This window comes from Raphanus sativus, chromosome 1, assembly GCF_000801105.2.
Source record: "Raphanus sativus cultivar WK10039 chromosome 1, ASM80110v3, whole genome shotgun sequence".
NCBI classification, from domain to species: Eukaryota; Viridiplantae; Streptophyta; class Magnoliopsida; order Brassicales; family Brassicaceae; genus Raphanus; species Raphanus sativus.
In genome coordinates, this window is record NC_079511.1 from 15,239,022 (window position 1) to 15,257,816 (window position 18,795).

Below are 18,795 nucleotides of genomic sequence, written 5' to 3' on the forward strand. Positions count from 1 at the left end.
ATCGATATCGAAGACGAAATGGTTTAGCCGACTACTTCACCAAGACTTCACCAAATTACGAGATTGCCCCTGACGAGTTTTTAACCTAATGGAAATGCTTAAATATGCCTGCTAATAGTTTTTTGACGGCAACCTTCGAAAGAAGCAAGCTTTTGACAACCCTCAAGAGAAAAGCAGAGAGTGTGAGAGAGAGACTAGAGTTTTATTTGTTTTGAGAGATTGGAGAGTTTTCTCATCTCCTTTTGTATTTCTACTTTATTCTATCTATGCAATTCTTTCATCAATCTATTGTTATGAATTGCTTAGCTATGTCTGAGTAGTCTACTTGTTAGATCTAGGGTTCAAATAAGTTTGTGGGATTAGCCCCAAACTATAATTGCTAAGTTGTGATACTCATCAAATGGATTGCACCCTATGCTTGTTTTATATTAGCTAACTAGAACATAGATCACTAGGATCTTTGATTATCTTGAATTATCCATTTGAGCTTGCATGTCTCCCGTTGAGAAGAGCGACAGCTCCTCCTTGAGACCTTGTGTTCATATTCGGCTCGCGCCTAGGCAGATCTAGAAGCCGTCGATCGATATCCCGACAGGTGAATCGATCGGCGCTGCGAAAGGTGTATCGCTCGATATCTCAAAAGGATATCGATCGACTCTTTTTCTGTGTCATCATGCGAAAGGTGTGGCCAGAGATCTAGATAATTTAACCAGTGATACTTCACTTGAGTTAAGCGGCTGAGATCTATAGTATCATGCAAGCAACTTGTTAAAGCATTTATAGAGATTATAATCTCCATTCCTGAATAGAAACCCTATGTCTAGCACTCTTTATCACATTTAAACAACCCATCATATTGTTAGTTAGAGCAACTACCTTGCTCATTTTAGGAATTGTTACTTTTATTTCCATCATATAAACAAACCTTGCCTAGGATTGATTAGTAGATTTTATTTAATTGGTTCCCTAGCTCCTCGTGATTCGATCCTTAAGTACTACAGCTGTACCTCTTATTTGAGAGAGTAAGCTCTTCTGGGTAATTTGAGCACTATCAAATTTGGCGCCGTTGCCGGGGATCTTTGATCACCATTAAATTTAATCTTATTAATCTTAGGTTTTTCTTTTTACCCTCTTTCTAATTAAATTTTTTTTCTTGTCTTTTCAGGTACATGCCCAGCAGTACCAGAAGCAACAGGGGAAATCAACTATTATTCTCAGAAGATCCTGCACACTTGGAACGCTCAATCCGCAAAGACCTACGCTCCGCATCGATCGACAGAAACGCAATACCGTCGACTGGTACTCACGTTCAACAGTCGACCGACACTCAGACAACACCGTCGACCGATACTGTTCGCCGATCCACATCGTTCGATACTTCTAACCGTATATCGATCGACACTACTCCGCGAAGCATGGTCGCGAGTGTTATTCTCACGCAGGGCGAGAATGGAAACCTGTATGATCAAGATGGTCATCTGCGTAATGCAACAGGTCAGAAGCTAGATGCACAGGGAAACATAATCCCTGAGCCTGAAGCTGAGGCTACATGAGAAGCTCAAACACGATCGTTGGCAGACTATAACCGTCCAGACGAGTACTACACCAACATATCAGCTATTCGACTTCCAGAGATTCAGAAGCCAAACTTCGAGCTCAAGCCTCAGTACTACTCTCTCGTGGCTCAGATACCTTATTCTGGGCTATCACACGAGCATCCTATGGACCATCTGGAGAGGTTCGAGGATCTTATCTCTGCTATTCGTATGGATGGAGTCCCTGAGGACTACCTACTGTGCAAGCTCTTCAAATACTCACTGATTGGAGAAGCTTCGCACTGGCTCAAACAGCTTCCTACAGGATCACTGACATCCTGGGCCGACATCAAAAACGCCTTCTTGCGTAATTTCTTTGATGAGGCACGCGCTGAAGACTTAAGAAGCAAAATCGCCACTTTCGCGCAAAAGCCTAGTGAAACTTCTAAAGACGCGTGGATCAGATTTAAGTTCTTCCAGCGAGACTGTCCACACCATGGATTCCTAGTGTTGAAGTTCCCCTCACTAGCAGTATCAACAGCAGCAGCACCAAGAACACTGACTTTGACAAGAAGAAATCGGTTGCAGCCATCAGGGAAGACCAGATGAATGAAGTTAGAGCCAAGATAGATGCCTTACATGCATTTCTGGGACAGCCAGTCTGCCCAGCTGAAGAAGGAGAGGCTAGAGAAGATGATACAGAGGAAGATGTGAACTACATTGGAGGTACTGGATTTCAGAGCTATGGAAACCAGAGTGGAAACAGAATTTTTTTTGGCAATGGTCAGAAGAGTAACTACAACCAGAGTTCACAGTATCAGAAACCCTTCACTAACACAAGGAACTACGGCAACTCAGCTTACCAAAACCCACCGCCACCCACCCAGGAAAGTAAGTTTGATGCCATGATTGATAGAGTTCTGGAGGGTCAGCAGAAGCTTACGGTAGACTTCAATGGGAAGATTGATTCTGTCTTCAACAATCTGACCACAAGGATATATACCATTTACACTCAAGTTAAGAAACTTGAGACACAGATTGTCCAGACTGAAGACTCTATCAGGAGGATTGGAACTTCTAAGAAAGTAGGGGAAGGAAATAGGAAACACCACGTGAATGCTATCATAGATGATGATTTTTGGCAAGTGGTGAAACAGGAGAAGCTACAAGAAGGAGACTTTGAAGTGGAAAGTTCATTAAGTCTCGGTGGATCACAATGGTGTCGATCGACACCAACTAGTCCACATCGATCGACATCAAGTATGTCATTTCCGGATACGACTGCAGATTGCAACGCGGTTAGGATATTGACACATGCTGAATTCACGGCTTCTCATCCATACCCACCCACCCACACCTACGAAGATATCGATCGACGAGACGAGCTACTCATCGATCGACAAAAAGATGAGAAACGTATCGATCGACCCTTTTCTCCACCTATCAAGCTAAATTGGAACTCTTCCCTCTTACTTGGAAGAGCATTTATGGCTACAGTAGGAGCCATATGTGACATTAACACCAACAGGATGTGCTTGACTATGATAGATCCAGAGATCCACTACAACCCTGTCAAGCTTGACAAACCACCAGCCAAATCAGTGGTAAAGGAAGATGATACTGGTATCATAGCAGTTTGTCATTGTGAAATCGAGTATGGGACAGAGTACTCGGGATCGATCGACAGCACTTTAACATCATCGATCGACACTTGCAAGTCAGAGGAGATCGACAACAAATATAGATCATCGATCGACAGAGACCCACCAGATGATGAACTCGATCTACCAGCTCATTGCTACCCGAATTTCGCCATCCCACCCAGCCGAAAAGAAAATGATTACTCAGTAAGGAGTTGGGCAGATAGCGGATTTCATGAGAGTTTTGCAGTAGACATAGCCACCTCTTCCCACAGTGGAGACCACAGTGAAGAACATGATGTAGACTATTGGGAAGAGAGAGCTTGGGAAAATTACTTGGAGAATGACAGATTTGCAATTTGATTCCCACAATCGATCGACATCAAACGCCCACCATTGATCGATTATCTACTTCATCCAGCAAAACAACATTGTCCATCGATCGACATTGCCAGTGTCACATCGATCGATATTAATCCGGACGACTTGAAGGACAAAATCGGAATTTCACTGATTAGGACAACACATAGGTATAAAAGGTTGACAACTCAAGCCACGAAAATTCAAAACTTTTCACCTTCTACCCAGCAGCTTCCAGCATTCAGAAACCTATCAATGGAGGACTGCAACAACATGAACAATCGATCCAACCGTGCAGCTAGACGTGCACCATCGATCGCCACCACCACAGCACCATCGATCGACGACTTCAACAGAGCTCAACCTCGATCTCATGAACCTTACAATATCAGGAACGTTTCACTAACACCTGATGAATTTGGAATTTTCAGGGACACAGATGGCTATGCAAGAACAATGGATGGAAGAGTTCTGCACATAACCAGAGAAGACATAGCAGACATCCTCCAAGTTGCTAATGGACCAGAAAACCTGTTCACACAGCAGCGTAGCCATCCAGACATCCTAGCTCACGTCCAGGACAACCACAACACCAACACAAGGGAGGATACAGTTCCTCAACACTTCGGTCAACCTAGGAATTCACCATCGATCGACATCGTTTCAACACCATCGATCGACGGCGGATATCCCGGATCGATCGACAGACCAAAAGTCAGATCGCCCGACAGACGATTGGAGTTTGGACGACGTGCCTTCAATACTGATGGATCCAGGAGATTCAAATGGGAAGCTAAGGATGAATATGGTGTCTACAGAGATGAGTTTGGCTATGCTAGAGGAGTTGATGGTGAGATCATCCATGTTACCAAGAAGCAAGTAAAGAGAATTCTAGATAGAGCATCACTTTTTCACAGAGGTTGCTTACGCCTTCCAGTACACACACGCCCTTACCATGCATACATACCACCAGTACCCTACAGTAGAGAGGAGATAGATGATATGATGACTGATGTATGGAGAGCTCAGGCACACCTTGAGGCAAACATGCACACATTGGTGGAAGACACTTTCCAGCCTTTGGATGTCAGTTACAAGGACTTCCAGAATGATATGGCTGAGATAAGAGTGGAGCTTGGAAACATATTGACCATGCTTGAGAAAGAGGCTACGCCACCAGTATCGACCGACAGAGTACCTGTACCATCGATCGACATCGGCAAGACTACATCCATGGACCGACCAGAATGTTCATCACATAAGAGAGATGAATGGGAGGTTGCTTACATCAATACACGGATTGGAGACGTCTACAGCCCTCTCAACAACAATGTCGAATGGTTAAGCAAGAGGATCGATCTTCTACAGAAAGAGCTAGCATCAATTCGCAAGAAAGAACAAGCTAAGAATGCTACTTTTTCATCGATCGACACACAGAATTCACCGTCGATCGACACACGGATCGCAGAACTGGAAGATAGGATGAAAGCATACGAAGAGAAGCATGATCTTTTAAGTTCACCTATCATGTGATACCTGGATACACTGTCACGAAAGCTGAACGAGCCACAAAGAGACATGAGCATAGTTCACAATCATCTTGGTCGTCATGACAGAACTGCGACATCGATCGACAGGCCTAGACCAATATCGATAGACATCGAGCCACCACCAGCAAAGCGAGCATGCACCACAGCAGAAGTTGATGAGATCAAACATAAGCTGTTCGAAGCCATGAATTCTATGGAGGAGAGACCCATAGAACGAAGTGATGACATTGACAACACCCTCAACGAAAGAGTGACCAACCTCTGTAGAGCTACTGGTCTATTGAAGAATGAGATAAGCAATATGCAGAGAATTCTTGCGTACCAAGGCCAACGCTCAGAATCGATCGACCCAGATGATACTGCGTCGACCGACAGAGATCCCAGCGAAACGACCGACGCACAAGTTGTAGCATCGATCGATACGGAATCCTTGGCAGATCAAGATCAACAGATTCAAGACCAGCACGAAAAAGAACAACATGAAGAACTACCTGAGCATTCAAGATTTGATTTCTATCAGCATCAGGTAGACACGGAAGATTTGGTTAGAAGGTTGCAAGTCATCAAAGCAGATTTATCAAAGATATATCCTACAAGGACATGCTCAGATGATGCCACAAGAAGCTTCACTGCTGCTGAGTCCAAAGATGAGGGAAATGTTTGCCCACCAGCAAACAACAATCCCCACTGCACCCCATGAGTCACTCACCTACCATAGTCAAGCTAAATGACTATAACAAAACGCTGAGTGGGAGGAAACCCACTATTAGGTTTTCTTTTATTTTTCTTTATTTTATTTTTGTTTTTCATTTTTGCTTTTATTTTATCAGAATTATTTTGCAGTTTTTATTAGATCGAAATAGAATGATGATTCCATCGACCGACATTCACCATTCATATCGCTCGACACCACACGACCATTACTAACGATCGACGTACACCACTACGAATCGATCGACACCTTGTCGATCAGGTTTATTCATTCTAACTTGTTATATTGATTAATTATGATTTATTTTATTTACCTCACCACCGGCTGTGTTACACTGGGACAGTGTAATTTAAGTCTGGGGAGAGTTTACTAATATGTGTTTTTATTTTGGTTTTTATTTAAATTGTTTTTCAAAATTATTTTTCGCATAAGTATTAAATAGGAACATTGATATAGATTTATATTTGATTGTCTGACCACTCTTTAGCACCATTCTAGATTACTGATTGCATATAGTACTAAAGATGCTAAAGTGGATCAACCTGCCATCTATATTCACTAGCTAAGATTGTTTGAAGGAACCAAAGCTGACCTCCAACACTAATACTGACTTATTTGCTTGTCTTGGGGCTTGGAAATCACAGGATCGGAATCCTCTTACAAGTCTGGAAGGTAAAAAATCTGTGTGTTTCTGGTTCCCTTCCTTCTCTCTCTTCAGCGTCTCGAGATCTAAGTTTATGTTATAAAAGATTGAAATGATTTCTTGAGAGGCAGAGGGGGTAGGAGTGTCTCCCGCAACCCCAGTATTCTAAATCTCAAGGATGATCACACATTGTGGAAACGAGGGATAGGTTGAGTACCGAACCCCATTATTCGCTACACTTTGCCAAAAATGTATGAGTTACAATGCAAGTGTCAATGAAATGGACTAGATGACCTATGTGGCATCGAAACCTGTTGAAATTGAAACTAATAAGAGATTCAGAGAAGAGAGAAGAGGGGAGAAAGGGACCAGAGAAGACTACTTGTGTGTTCAGATACTTGTTTGAGTTGAATTCATGTGTCCTTTGATCGATACTCCCAAGGTAAAGTCTGCACTTTTATTTTATGTTAAGAAATGAGGTTAGTAGAGGGGAATGTCATATGAGATTTGCTAAGTTGTTGACTAGATGAGTTTGGTTGCTAATCTAGGATAAGGCATAATGAACTTCTGTAATTAGGATGCTTGGACATGAATTGCAAACCCATAGAGTGATGACTTCAATATTTTGAAATTTTGAGTTCCTGCTATTTTCAAACTTTTTCCAAAGACTACTGTTTTTGCTTGAGGACAAGCAAAGGAGTAAGTATGGGAGAGTTGATATACCATGGATTTTACCCGTTTTTAACCATGGTATACTAGTATTTTATTATATATTTAATCTGTTTTCTAGCATGTTAGGTATGTTTTCAGGTTCATGAGCATTTTGTGAGAAAGTAATGTTTTTGGAGCATTTTGGAGTACAAGAGATGATATACCCGAGTTGACCATTCAAGACTAAGTCGGAAGTCAACATTGCGATTATAATCGATCGATACTCATCTTGAGTTGTCGATCGATGTAGCTGAGAAGATCCGCGTACTAGAAGATTATAATCGATCGATACACATCCAGTGTTGTCGATCGATATCGAAGACGAAATGGTTTAGCCGACTACTTCACCAAGACTTCACCAAATTACGAGATTGCCCCTGACGAGTTTTTAATCTAATGGAAATGCTTAAATATTCCTGCTAAGTGTTTTTTGACGGCAACCTTCGAAAGAAGTAAGCTTTTGACAACCCTCAAGAGAAAAGCAGAGAGTGTGAGAGAGAGAGACTAGAGTTTTATTTATTTTGAGAGATTGGAGAGATTTCTCATCTCCTTTTGTATTTCTACTTTATTCTATCTATGCAATTCTTTCATCTATCTATTGTTATGAATTGCTTAGCTATGTCTGAGTAGTCTACTTGTTAGATCTAGGGTTCAAATAAGTTTGTGGGATTAGCCCCAAACTATAATTGCTAAGTTGTGATACTCATCAAATGGATTGCACCCTATGCTTGTTTTATATTAGCTAACTAGAACATAGATCACTAGGATCTTTGATTATCTTGAATTATCCATTTGAGCTTGCATGTCTCCCGTTGAGAAGAGCGACAGCTCCTCCTTGAGACCTTGTGTTCATATTCGGCTCGCGCCTAGGCAGATCTAGAAGCCGTCGATCGATATCCCGACAGGTGAATCGATCGGCGCTGCGAAAGGTGTATCGCTCGATATCTCAAAAGGATATCGATCGACTCTTTTTCTGTGTCATCATGCGAAAGGTGTGGCCAGAGATCTAGATAATTTAACCAGTGATACTTCACTTGAGTTAAGCGGCTGAGATCTATAGTATCATGCAAGCAATTTGTTAAAGCATTTATAGAGATTATAATCCCCATTCCTGAATAGAAACCCTATGTCTAACACTCTTTATCACATTTAAACAACCCATCATATTGTTAGTTAGAGCAACTACCTTGCTCATTTTAGGAATTGTTACTTTTATTTTCATCATATAAACCAACCTTGCTTAGGATTGATTAGTAGATTTTGTTTAATTGGTTCCCTAACTCCTCGTGATTCGATCCCTAAGTACTACAGCTGTACCTCTTATTTGAGAGAGTAAGCTCTACTGGATAATTTGAGCACTATCAACGGATAGACTTTGAGTCCTTTGAAGAAAATAAGGGTGTGCGTCTTATAGCTTATAGTGCAGTTAATGATGTTAGATTCCAATCATATGTTGCTAGGGGTCAGCGTAGATGGTTGTCCTATGTTTTGATAGAGACCAAGCTAGATAATTGTGTCTTTGCGGGGACCTGGTTTGTAAGAGTGGTTTTTCGTTTGAAGCCATTAGAAGATCTCTTGAGAAGTTTTTAATTCTTTTTTATGTTTAAAGACTTTCCAAAAAGTTTTCTAAACTAAAAATATTTAACTTAATTGAAATTTCTGTTTCTTCTTATGAATAAAATTTATATATTATGTTTTTATCTCTCAAATGGCTTAAACAGAAATTGTAATGATCCTCGATTTAAAAATCTCTAACCTTTTTTAAATCTTTTTGAACTTGAAAGTATCAAATCTGTATCAATTCTCGTCTTTTTGTCTTATGTTTCTTTATCTTAATTTTTTGTACTTTTTCATTTTAAGGTTTTCAACTTCCATTTTTTTAATGTTCTATAAATTTTGGACTCTGTTTCCAGATTTCAAAATCTCTTATATCCCAATAGCGCAAAATGGAATATATGACTCTTTAGATATGATTGCAAGGTATTTTTTATAGAATTTTGTTTTATTGGTTATCATAATCGGTTTTGGTTGCTCAAACCACTTCAAATTAGAACAATGGAATAATTGTCAATTGGTAAAAGAAATGTCATGTACATTTGTGGAAATATTTAATAGTAATAAATGTGACAAAGAAGAAGAACGAAGGAAAAAAATAGAACCAAGGAAAGTGGGAGGGTGGGTACATTGAACCCTCCGTAGCAAAAGCAATATCTCAGCTTCGGGTTTAAGGCTCGGTTTTAGGTTCGAGAGTAGTCTGCTTGTGCGGATAAGAACGCTTCTCCGTTCTTGTTTTTACATGCTCTCTCTCTCTCTCTCTCTCTCTCTCTCTCTCTCTCTCTCTCTGCTCTTGCTCTGCTTCCGTCGCACTCTCCTCTAGAACCTGGCAATTGAAGAGAATCAGCAAGCTACTGTCAGAGAAATCAAACCCACAAGCAAAGGAGTCATCATGGTACTATAATAATAATAATCCATTTACTTCCTCAAATGGGTTCTCTTCATTTTGGTTATAAATGCTCTGTTTTTATCTTTACTTCAGAGATCGATTCAAATTTAACCAACACATCTTCCCTTTATGTCAGCTCTAATCAATCTTTCTTTTTCCCGAAATGGGTTAAGTTCAAATCTTTCTCACCCAAATTGATTATGTTAAAATACTCTGTTCCAATAAGAACATGTATCAAACGAGTATTTCATTTTCGGGCAACTTTTACAAAAATTCTGATCCTCTTTTTGATTACAGGGAGCTGAAGAAGAAAAAAACACGATGTTGCCTCCATGGCTTAAACCTCTGCTTCGAGAGAAGTTCTTCGTACAATGCAAATTACACGCAGATTCACACAAGAGTGAGTGTAACATGTACTGTTTAGACTGTACCAATGGTCCTCTCTGTTCTCTCTGCCTCTCTTTCCACAAGGATCATCACGCCATTCAGGTTCTTATTAGATTCTTTCCACTTAATTAAACCATAAAGTTTATTTATTTTTTTACTGTAAAAAAAAGAGAAAAAAGCATATTGTTGGTTTTGGTTAGCTTGGTTGGTGATCTACTAAATTTTTTTCATTCTTTTTTCTGGGTTATTCTGACATTTGTATGCTGTTTATATCACAGATAAGGAGATCATCGTATCACGATGTGATCAGGGTATCGGAGATCCAAAAATTTCTGGACATAACAGGAGTTCAGACATATGTGATTAACAGTGCTAAGGTTGTCTTCTTGAACGAAAGACCTCAACCCCGACCGGGCAAAGGCATCGTGAACACCTGCGAAGTCTGTTATCGGAGCCTCGTTGATTCTTTTAGATTCTGCTCTCTTGGCTGTAAGGTAACAGAATATATAAAAAACAGAACATTTTTTTGTTTATTTTCTCAAGAGAACCCAAATTACAGTGAAAATGGGTGAAAAACAAAGTCAAAAGAGTTAATATATTTGATCTTAAATGCTATAAGGGTTAGTTGGATGTTGTTTGGTTGACGGAGTCTGAGAAAATAACGAGCGAGAGAGATTCTATGTATTTTATATATATTTATACTTGTAGAGAAAGTTAACTGAGGGGGTCAATATCCTGAACCAAAGGTTAGAAGAATATTATAATAAGTATAAACTTGTTTGAATAGGTAAGCTAACTAATTTTCAATCATTTCTGTATTAATATTGATTTTGTATTTAGACCATATTATCCGTCAATCCTTCGTTGATGGGAATTGAGAAAAGGACTTAAAAAAAATATTTGCTTGTTGGGTGGGCGAGAAAATGTGGGGACAATGATAGCAACTTCGAGAAATTGTGGAGTTTTGAAAATATGATACTCTTAGCATTTGGGTTGACGAGGAGAAAAATCTTAGTCAATCCAATACTTCGTCCTTAAGCAATAGTCTTTTGATTTTCATACGTTCCTTTCATGGTTTTCGACATTCTTTTTTTTTCCCTTAGTAAGAAATATCTACTATGATAACCCTAATCTTAACATTGTGAATAACTATATTCTGTTGACTTTTTTTTTTTACTAGATCTCTGGAGTATCTAAGAGTTTCGACAAGAAAAGAAAGGATTGGACAAACAATCTCTCAGATTCTGATGGTTCGTATAGCAGTTCTACTAGTATAGGGAGGCTCAAGAAGAATGATGACATGATTCATAATAGTTTCACACCGTCAACACCACCTCTATCTGCCGTGAATCGTCGAATTGCAAAACGAAGAAAGGGAATACCGCACCGTGCTCCTTTTGGGGGACTAATCATAGAATACTAAGAAAATGGTAATGTATAGTCTTATGCTAATAACCATCACTAGTAGTTTGTGGGGTATATATAAGTATGTGTATATATATATATTTCTATAATGGTCTAAAGCAATGTAAAAACAGAAGCTTAACATCATAGTGTGAAGTTAGATAGAAAGTGTAAGAAGTGGGAAAGATTAAAAAAAAAAAAAAAAAAAGTGGGAAAGATTATAGAATGAAGTATGAAAGGAATACTTGTTCTTGTATATTTTGGGCTCAAAGGGTGGATATGTAAATGAAAAAAGACAATAGTAATAAAAGCATGTGATGGAATACAAATGTGAATGAAATAAAAGCACTTAAACATTCGATGTACTTATTTCTTGTTTTCTTGTTCATAGTATCTCATTTATTCATTTTCTGAAATATGATATAAGCTACTGTTTTCTGAAAGGTATATGCATAGCCAAAATTATTCATTGCAAGAGACCAGAGGATAGGAAGAAAGAAAAGTTATTTCACTTGATTGTCTACATAGTTTTTTCTCTATATCATCATCTTCCTGATTAAAAGTTGCGAGTTGCCATTACTAAAATATCTTCCTCTTTTTTTCTTGAGAAAAAAACATATGAGTATTTGACATTTGGAAAAGCATACGTGTGCTCTCTCAGTTTTTCAATAAATGTTGTTTTGACATTTTTTATACTATATATTAAGAAAGTGAACAGAATATATTTAAATTATTATTTCTTCCATTTTATTCTAGTTATCGTTTTAGATTTATACACACATAGTAAAAAAGAATTTGTATATTTTCAAAAGAAAATCATTATTATACATGTAACGATATTTCAACCAATAGGAAAATAAACATGATAATCTTGTTAATAACTAAAATCATAAAACGATATTAATTTTGAAACGAAAATTTGGTTCTAGAACGACAATTGAACTGAAATGGAAAGAGTATTAATTACACCTATTTGACTAATAATATTTGAGATAACTAAAATTATTTATAAGACTAATGTAATTTGTAATTAATTTTAAACTGAATGTAAATATAATTTGTTAAAGTGATAAATTTTGTATAACAAGAAAAAAAATTAGAATGACAATTATTATAAAACTGACGTAATACTTGGAATCTAGAAAGTGATTTCTTCTGTTGAAAGAATTTTAAAGTGATACTTTATGTAATAAGAAAAAAAATTAGAATGACTTATTATGAAACAAACGGAAGACGGAGTACTTGGTATCTAGAAAGTGATTTCTTATGTTGAAGTGCTAATATTTTGTTTAGGAGTATAATTTTTTCTATAAACATTGAAATCTAGTAAATTTATTTATTCTAGCAATTTTATGACGATTTTATTTCCCCCTAACATTTGTTTTGGAAGTAAAGTTCATATTAAACACGTTTACTATGCGAATATGCAACTCTATAAACAATAAGAACGTATATGTGAATCAGTGACAAAATCCGAATCTATAAAGGCACTGTTCAAACGGATGTTTATATGATAAAAGAAATCCAAAGAGGTTTTTTAGATGAACGAAAAGCTAAATAATTTGATCAAAATAGTTAAAAGAAAAATGTAAAGAGGATTATCAAAAATAAAATGTAAAGAGGGGCTGCAAGTAAAAAAAACATGGTTTTGAAGAATTTTAACATGAGAGTTGAGTTTTGAGACAAAAAAAAAACATGAGAGTTGAGTTTTGCACGTGCGGGGATGCTATTATTGGCAGACGAGAATGGGACGAGAGGGGTGAAGCATGATGTATTTTCGGGAAATAAAGAAAGAGAATGGCAGAGGCCAGACAGAGAGTCCAAACGGCATCTCTCTGCACTGAGAGTGGGCTTTTCACTGCTTTAAATGGTATTTTTATCAAAGCATTATCGTCATCGTCCTTTTTGCCCATCCGATCGCTCAAACGCCATTGTACTCGCGATGGTGTAATCTCGGCCGTTGGACTCTCCCGAACTTGTTAGAAACGTGACACAATATAAACCCACACTTTTTTCATCATTTCATTATTTATTTAATTCATGTAACAGTATCTGTATAAGTACTATAAAATAAAAAGAAGGCATGTGTTATGCCAAACCCACTCACACCACGTAATTGTTTCGTCCAATTGTCCAACAATAATAAAATGTAATAGAATATTTTAAAGGATAAGTTTTTCAAAAACATTAAAATAACTTTTTCACTAAAAAAGACAATGACCAGAAAAGTTTAATTAAAGAGGTAAAGAACTCTTCTACCATTAATCAGTAGAAATATAGATATAAATAATTATTTAAATAAATAACAAAAAATAGAAAACAAAGATTATTAATATTTTTGAATAAGACGTTTTTCATTCAGATTTTTTTTATCTTTTTTGAATTTTACTTTTCAAAAAAGAAAACTATTTTAAAATTTTTATTTTTTAATAAAATTTTATGGAGTTCCATTCCTCGAATCTAAACTCTTAAGTATATATTAGCTAACTCTAGAAATATAAGTGTCTATTTACAAGACTATATTTTGAGGTTAGTTGGATGTTGTTTGGTTGATGGAGTCTGAGAAAATAACAAGAGATTCTATATATTTTGGGTTTGTAAATATATCTTGTAGAGAAAGTTACTGAGAGGCCAGTTCAAAAAACAAAAAAAAAGGTTAACTGAAAGGGTCAAAATCCTCAACCAAAGGCTATTTTAGGTAGAAGAATACTAAAATAAGTATTAACTTGTTTGAATAGGTGAGCTAACTAATATTCAATCATTTATGTATTAATATTGATTTTGTATTTAAACCGTATTCTATCAATTTGATGGGAATTGAGAAAATGATTTAAAAAAGATTTGCTTGTTGGGTGGGCAAGAAAATGTGGGGGACAATGATAGCAACTTCAAGAAATTGCAGCGAACCTTTTTTCAAAAAAAAAAAAAACTTCGAGAAAATTGTGGGGTTTTGAAAATATAATACTACTAGCTAGGGGTGGGCGTTCGGGTACCCATCCGGATTCGGTTCGGGTTTTTCGGATTTCGGTTCTATTTTGTAACACCTTCGAAGTCTCATTCTAGTAAATTTACAAGTACGGTTCGGGTTCAGATATAACACATCGGTTTTGGTTTGGTTCGGATAATATCCGAAGTAACCATATACCATTCGGATTCGGGTTATATCAAATCGGTTCGGATATATTCTAAATAAAATCTAAAATTTAATAGCAAAACATAAAAAAAAATATATATATAATAGAATATTTAAAACATTAATTTAAATGATAGATACTTATTGTTAGATATCATGTTGAAATAAATATGAAATTGAATATTTGAAGTACATATTTATGTTTTAAATATTTATAATGTATACTAATTTGGACATTGGGATCGGTTATTCGGATTTTGGGTTTTCGGGTTTTTCGGATTATCCATTCGGGTTCGGTTAATAACACTTCGGGTTCGGGTATGTTTTGTAACACCCTACAAGATCCATTCGGATATTTTTAACATTTCGGATTCGGTTCGATTCAGGTTTTTCGGTTCGGGTTCGGTTCGGATTTTGGGTTACGGGTTTTATGCCCAGCCCTACTACTAGCATTTGGGTTGACGAGGAGATAATAAATCCCAAGTCAATCTAAGGCTTCGTTCTTAAGCAATGGTCTTTTCATCCTCATACTTTCTTTTCATGGCTTTCTACATTTTCATCTTTGTTGCTATAGGAATTAACTACTAAAATAACCCTAATGCCAACTTTGTGGATTGTTATCTTATGTTGTCACTAGATTTCTGTAACATCCAAGAGTTTCGACAAGAAAAGAAAGAATTGGACAAACAGTTTTTCAGATTCTGATGATTCGTATAGCTGTACTAATATGGGGAGGCTCAAGAAGAACGATGAAATGAATCATAATAGTTTCACGCCATCAACACCGCCTCTAATATTGGCGGTGAATGGTCGAATTGCAAAGCGAAGGAAAGGAATACCGCGCCGTGCTCCTTTTGGAGGACTAATCATAGAATACTAAGAAAATACTAATGTGTACAATCTTATGCTAATAATAATCACTAGTAGTTTCTGGGAGGGTATGCATGTGTATATATATGTCTATAATGGTCTAAAGCAGTGTAGAAAAAAGCTTAACATCATAGTATCAAAAGTGGGAAAAGATAACTACAGTGAATAATGTGAAAAAGGAATCTTTATGCAGTTTTTTTTTGTCGTCAACTTATCTATGCTAGATCAAGTGGGGAGCAGACGAACCGATTTTCCGAAGAGCATCTCCATCTGTCCGGGTCTGACTTATATGAGAAAATATGTAGCCTCTGATCCTCGTTTCTTTTGATAGCGCGTCTGCCCGGTCATTTCTACTACGAGGAATATGAGATAGGCTCACATCTTTGAAGTTTTCCTGTAGCCTATGGAACACCTCGATCTCTATTGCAAAAGATGGCCAATCCGCCGGATTAGTAGTCATTTTCACTAAGTCCGAGCAGTCCGTCTCGAACCGTATCAAAGTTATCCTCATGTCTATCATACATGAGGCCGCCCAAGTTAAACCTTCCATCTCAGCATGTACAGCTGAGAGGTTTCTGATACATGCCTGTAATCCGAAGTACTCCGAGCCCGTTTGAACTTTAAGACTCCACTCTAGTCCACTAACGCTGCCATTACTGATCCATGATACATCAGTTTGACAGGTAGGGATTCGGAGTATCCAAGGAGGCTCTGTCTCGGTCTCTATAGTAGAGGGGTCTTCATAGTCTTCATTCACTTCTTCCTTTTTGTTAGTCTTCCTCCAACATTCAGCCTCAAGAGATGCATATTGGAGAGTGTCGATTGGGAATACGTCTTTCCCGTTAAAGAGTTTGTCGTTTCTCGCCTTCCAAATATACCAACGGATCCATGGGAAGGTATCGAATCGTGGTCTCATCATGTATGCGAATGAATGCGAATGAATGACAAAAACTGAATCTAAAAGGCATTTGGAATTTTTTGTGGAAACTCCCCATACAGCTGTCAAGATTAAACATTTTCTTTGGAAAATGATTTCAAACTCCTTACATTTGGGGAGTAAGTTACAATGGATAAGCTGATGGGAGATGTTTAATAATTGTTGGCATCAGCTGGTGCCTACAGAAATCTAGGAATAAGCTGATGTATTTACAAAAAGTATATTACTGGAGGACAACTTTAATGGCGGTTTATTTTGACGCAAAAAAATAGATAGATGCTTCAAATGGAACAGGTTAGACCGAAAACTATAATGGAAAGAAATGAAGGTGGCAAGCAAAAACAGAGGAAAGATTCTCAGAAACGAAACAGATGGCAACACCCCAATAAAAATATAAGAAAGTGTAACTACGATGGTTCCTTTATCAACAATCAGATACCAATACAAGAAGGATATATTATAAAGTATTCAAGATGACGGTTTGATATCTTATGAATTTGCATGATTTTAACTATTATTTGATGTAACTAATTGATCATTTAGAATAACATTTAGACATCATTCGATTGCATTTCCATATCAGGTGTTGGAAATGCCATTTGGTGAGTTTGGACCATTTGGAATTTGATTTGAGATAAAAAGAGTGATTTTGGTCGAAAAACGAAATGGAACCAAGTGCCCAACAGCTTAATGCCTTCACAGCAGCCTAAACGCCATGCTACAAATCCGCTATGAGTCCTAGACGACATTACCTCATCACAGCCAAGTGTTAGAACAACTTATTGCAGTGGTTAAGCTAAACTACAAAGTTTTTGTGTCAATTGTGCGTTATCTGAGGTTTGGCGTCAATTGTGCGTTATATGACTCAACATGGTGAAGCGGCATGGTAAACCACTAGGAATCACGGCAGCTCTCGAGGCTAAGTGTTGGAGCGGCCTGTGGCACATCGTTCAAATGACATGTCAAAAAGATAGCTGCGACACTTAGAAAAATCTGCACTGCTGCTTTTATCAATTTTTACCCATTCGTTTTAGAGCACTACAAATACATTCTAGATTTAATTTTGGGACGTATCTTGGTTTTCTCTCAACCATGAGTTTAAGGTTAATCATGAAGATTAGTGAGTAGACTTATTTTGGATTCATGGATTAGTGTGATTAGAGTGATTAAGTGAAGATCTATGGCGTTTAGTGTTAGATCTATCTATTTCCTTGTTTGTTGAGTGTTCTTAATGCTATTTTAGTCTTGTTCTCTCTAAATTACAGCTCTAGACATTTCCTGTCCGGAAGGTATTTGATGAAACGTCTGAACCAACTCAACATTGCTTTTTGCTTGCTTAACCAAGGACATTTGATGTAACAGAAGTTTATATAGTTAGTACACTTGTTCTTAATAATTTCTTGAGTGAATTAAACCAGAGTGTTGAATTAAATAATTTTTATAATACATGTTCCCAGTTTTAACTCTAACCATAAAGTTGGTTACATTATTTTATATTTGTACCATTAAATCGATTAGTAGACCATTATACCAAAACAATATAAATTATATGAGCCACCAGCGATTTCTAAACCTGTCACATTAGTGAAAGATTATTAAAAAATCACACTTATGAAACTAATACAAAAATTACACTTCATCCTGCCATTTTTCAACTTTTGTTTGTTAAAATGAAAACTTTCTTGGATGTCTCATAGTGTCTTTACATGTCTTCTCTTCCTGAATCAAAAATCGTATATGTCAACACTCTTATTAAAAGTTCACTAATTAAAAAATCAAAACATTTTTGTAAACATTATAGCTCATATGATCATACCACATTATTTATCACATAGTATATTATACATACGATTAACTTCAAATACATCACCATGGTACAATGTTTGAATATGATTGTTGGTTTTAAAAGATTAACTTCAAATTAAAATTCTAAAAGATAAGTTTTGTTGCAAATCACATTTTTTAAATCTATACTATTAAAATAGAAGGATTCTTAAAAAATCTATTTATGCAAGTTTGTTGCACCCTTTCATTAACTCATTATTTTTTGGTCTTCCCCTATATATTATAACAACACGTGACAAATATTTAACCCTATACATGTACCCAGTTTTAACTCTAACCATAAAATCGGTTACATTATTTTTGTATTTGTAACATTTAAACCGATTAGTAGACCATCATACCTAAACAATATAAATTATATGAGCCCACCAGAGATTTCTAAACCTGTCACATTAATGAAATATTATAAAAAATTACACTTATTAAACGAATACAAAAATTACACTTCATCCTACCATTGTTCAACTTATGTTTGTTAAAATGAAAAACCTTCTTGGATTTCTCACAGTGTCTTTACATGTCTTCTCTTCCTGAAGAAAAAATCGTATATGTCAATACTCTTATTTAAAGTTCACTTATTAAAAAAATCAAACATGTTTGTATTAAAGACCTAAGACATTATAGC

The 18,795-nt window shown here is 36.8% G+C and overlaps 1 protein-coding gene across 1 annotated transcript; it reads left to right on the top strand.

The window, feature by feature from the left end:
* Nucleotides 1–9,440: 9,440 nt before the first annotated feature.
* LOC108827400 (protein RGF1 INDUCIBLE TRANSCRIPTION FACTOR 1) lies at nt 9,441–11,453 on the top strand. Its single transcript, XM_018600895.2, has 4 exons — nt 9,441–9,600; nt 9,892–10,083; nt 10,260–10,475; nt 11,162–11,453. The coding sequence occupies exons 1-4, from the start codon at nt 9,598–9,600 to the stop codon at nt 11,402–11,404; spliced, it is 654 nt and encodes a 217-aa protein (XP_018456397.1). The 5' UTR covers nt 9,441–9,597; the 3' UTR covers nt 11,405–11,453.
* The last annotated feature ends 7,342 nt before the right edge of the window (nt 11,454–18,795 follow it).